The sequence below is a fragment of the Cannabis sativa genome, chromosome 6 (genome assembly GCF_029168945.1).
Source record: "Cannabis sativa cultivar Pink pepper isolate KNU-18-1 chromosome 6, ASM2916894v1, whole genome shotgun sequence".
NCBI classification, from domain to species: Eukaryota; Viridiplantae; Streptophyta; class Magnoliopsida; order Rosales; family Cannabaceae; genus Cannabis; species Cannabis sativa.
The window spans coordinates 71,965,836-71,969,398 of record NC_083606.1 but is presented as its reverse complement, the minus strand read 5'-3'; the positions used below and the strand labels follow the sequence as shown (position 1 = coordinate 71,969,398).

General features: G+C 37.9%; 1 protein-coding gene across 1 annotated transcript; it reads left to right on the top strand.

The window, feature by feature from the left end:
• The first annotated feature begins 887 nt into the window (after positions 1-887).
• LOC115695869 (protein ASPARTIC PROTEASE IN GUARD CELL 1) lies at positions 888-2,866 on the top strand. Its single transcript, XM_030622961.2, has one exon. The coding sequence runs from the start codon at positions 1,108-1,110 to the stop codon at positions 2,587-2,589; it is 1,482 nt and encodes a 493-aa protein (XP_030478821.2). The 5' UTR covers positions 888-1,107; the 3' UTR covers positions 2,590-2,866.
• The last annotated feature ends 697 nt before the right edge of the window (positions 2,867-3,563 follow it).

Below are 3,563 nucleotides of genomic sequence, written 5' to 3'. Positions count from 1 at the left end.
TTAAAGAGCATTGTTATTGAGCAGCACTTAGTATATTTTTTAAAATTTATTTTCTAAAGTTATATGAGACCCGATACAGACCCGATACTTAATTACAATATCACACTTAAGAGGGTACTAAACACTTGTAATACTTTTTAGCAATTCTCTTCTTTAAATTATATGAGTCAATAGAGAAATGCTAAAAGGTGTGCCAAGTGTACCCTCTAAGTGTCATACTCTCGGTTCGAAATTTTTTGCAGTGCGGTTGCGGTTTGATTTTTTTCTAAACTGCGCAGTGCGGTGCGATTTGTAGTTTTGAATTGTTAACATGCGGTTCAAACCGCACCGCACCGCATAATATATAAATATTAATTTTTATATTTATTTAGGTCCAATATGTAAAGGACCAACCTAAGCCCATTAATTATTGTATTGTGTAAACTTTTTTTTCATATTTATTTTCAAGCCTTATTGTATTTTTGACAAGTGTTGCTCAAGTTTAGTTGTATTTGTGATATTTTAATTATTTTAGTAATAGTCTAAACCGCAAGAACCGCATAAACTGCACCGCAGCGCACTATTTTTTGCGATGCGGTTTTTGCAATTTTTTAGTTTCGCGGTGCGGGTGTAGTTTGGGAAATTGAAAAAATCGCATGTGCGGGTTAGTTTGAAAATAATCAAAAACCGCACCACCTGCACCGCGAACAACCCTAACTCTCGGATCACATATAATAATTTTTCTCAGATCACATATAATAACTTTTAAAAAGTATCACTAATCAATCGTACAACTACTGAGTATTCAATTACAATACTTATAGTGCTAAAGGTACTATTCCTATTAATCTAACGAAGTATCAAATCCCATAATTTAATATAATAACTTTCAAGTAACTAATCACAAAACACCATATCTACTCATAAATACTAATGCCAAAAAAGTAATGCTCATGCTCATATCATATGAATACGAGAGTTCAAAATTACCATTTAATACCACGTGTCAACTTATTACAATGTGAAACAGGTTGAGGAAAGATTATTAGCCACAGCAGATTTTTAATCAGTCAATAAAAAAAAAGCCAGACGACTCACAGTCTCCATTTTCATCTTCATCTTTCTCCAATGGCGGCAATTACTCCATTACTCTTCTTCTTCCTCACTTTGCTATTCTCTTTCAAATTTTCATCTACTGAATCCCACAATCCCAATACAGTAGCCATTCTCGATGTCTCAGCTTCACTCCAGCTCACACATACCGTCCTTTCCTTCAACCTCCAAACCCTAAACCCCACCACCACCACCACTACTGTCCAACAAATTATACCCTCAAATTTTACTTCTTCTTCTTCATTCTCTCTGCTCCTCCACTCGCGAGACTCGCTCCTCACCACCAACCACAGCGACTACAAGAGCCTTTTTCTCTCTCGACTCGCCCGCGACTCAAACCGAGTCAACTCGCTCAATGCCAAGCTTCAGCTGAAACTCAGCAACATCCGTAAATCTGATCTCCGACCAGTGGAGACCGAGATTCGACCAGAAGATCTCTCAACGCCCATAATCTCCGGTGTAAGTCAGGGAAGCGGCGAATACTTCGCTCGGATCGGAGTCGGTACTCCGGCAAATCAATACTACATGGCGATCGACACAGGTAGCGACGTTAACTGGCTTCAGTGCGAACCTTGCTCCGATTGCTACCAAGAAACCGATCCGATATTCCAACCCGAATCATCATCTTCGTACAATCCTCTCACCTGCGATTCACGCCAATGCGTCGCCCTCGAAACCTCCGCCTGTAGAAACAACAGGTGTTTATACCAGGTCGCTTATGGCGACGGTTCTTACACCGTCGGTGATTTCGTCACCGAAACGCTGTCGTTTGGTAAGTCAGGTTCAATAAACGGCGTCGCTTTGGGATGCGGCCACGATAACGAAGGCTTATTCGTTGGATCCGCAGGCCTAATTGGGCTTGGCGGCGGCCCATTATCACTCACTTCACAGACCAAAACGTCATCGTTTTCGTACTGTCTCGTGAATCGTGATCAAGCAGGCGCGTCTTCCACACTCGAGTTTAATTCACCTCTTCCCAGCGATTCAATCACCGCTCCATTGCTCAAAAACGGTAAAACGACGACGTTTTACTACGTACAGCTAATGGGAATGAGCGTAGGAGGTAAGGCCATTTCCGTTTCACCTGAGGTTTTTCAGGTCGACGAATCGGGTGACGGTGGCGTAATCGTCGACTGCGGAACCGCCGTGACTCGTCTCCGGACTCAGATCTACGAGTCACTACGCGACGAGTTCAAGAAGCTTACTCCGAATCTTAGGTCGACTAATGGTGTGGCGTTGTTCGACACGTGTTACGACTTCTCGTCGTTATCGACTGTGCGTGTTCCGACGGTGTCGTTTTTGTTCGCCGGTGGGAAATCGTGGACGTTACCGGCGAAGAATTATCTGATTCCGGTAGATTCGTCGGGAACGTTCTGTTTCGCTTTCGCACCAACGACGTCGTCTTTGTCGATAATTGGCAATGTTCAACAACAGGGGACACGTGTCAATTTTGACTTGGCTAATTCTCGTGTTGGATTCTCGCCTGGTAAATGTTAGGATTATATTTAATGATAATTATATATAAAATAAAGTATTTAATTAAGTATTTATATAAAGAGTTATTGTTAATGGTTGGATTTAATTAAGGTTAATTGTAAAAAAAAATGTTGAAAAGAGGAGGAGAAAGTAGTAGTACGTTAGTGAGTGTGTGTGGGGCCCATCTACATAAAATCTATTAAAGGGATATAGTTGTATTCATAAATGTAGTTTGCTTTTTCTAGTTCACTCTCATTATTAGTTTTATATAAATGGTAATGTGTCTATTTATTTACGATTCATAAGCTATTATTTATCATTAATGTTTTACACTATTAGTGATTTTTTAATTATGATTCAATTTTTAGTTTGGTCAATGTTTAAACAATTTTTTGGGTGAGATTTTGTGTGGTTTTATTTTAACTTTCATTTTCATATTACTTTTTGACTTTGTCTTTTTAACAAGAAGAAAAACAATTAGTTAATTTCATTAATGATTAATTCTTGGTCGTAGACTCGTAGTATGAAACCATTATTGTATCTTTAGTAATTAAAATGGAAAGCACATATTATTTTTCACATTTTAAAGAAAAGAATTAAAATAATAGAGTTTTAAATGTTGTTTAATTTTAGTTAATAAGATAATAGAGATCTAATAATAGGTAATAGAGATTTTAATTTTGTTGGGTGGGGAATAAATAAATGATAAAATGGTAGGGAAGGGATCACGTGCATTAATAAGTTAGGTGGGGTACATAACTATATATAAATTATAAATAATGAAAAATGAAATGAAATTACGTAAACAAATAAGGTTTTATGGAATTGAACACAACACAGTATACAAGGACTTGTGTGAATTGTGATTGTGTGATCACTGTCCCATTTGGCCTACTTTTTATAATTATTATTAATACTACGTGAAAAGTGGGTCCTAACATCCGTGATTGTCGGCATGGCCCGTGATGACCTTTCATTTTGAGAAATATTAAAAG

Bases quoted from the DNA above. Each gene is read 5' to 3' on its own strand.
- LOC115695869 (XM_030622961.2), top strand. From the start codon at position 1,108: ATGGCGGCAATTACTCCATTACTCTTCTTCTTCCTCACTTTGCTATTC.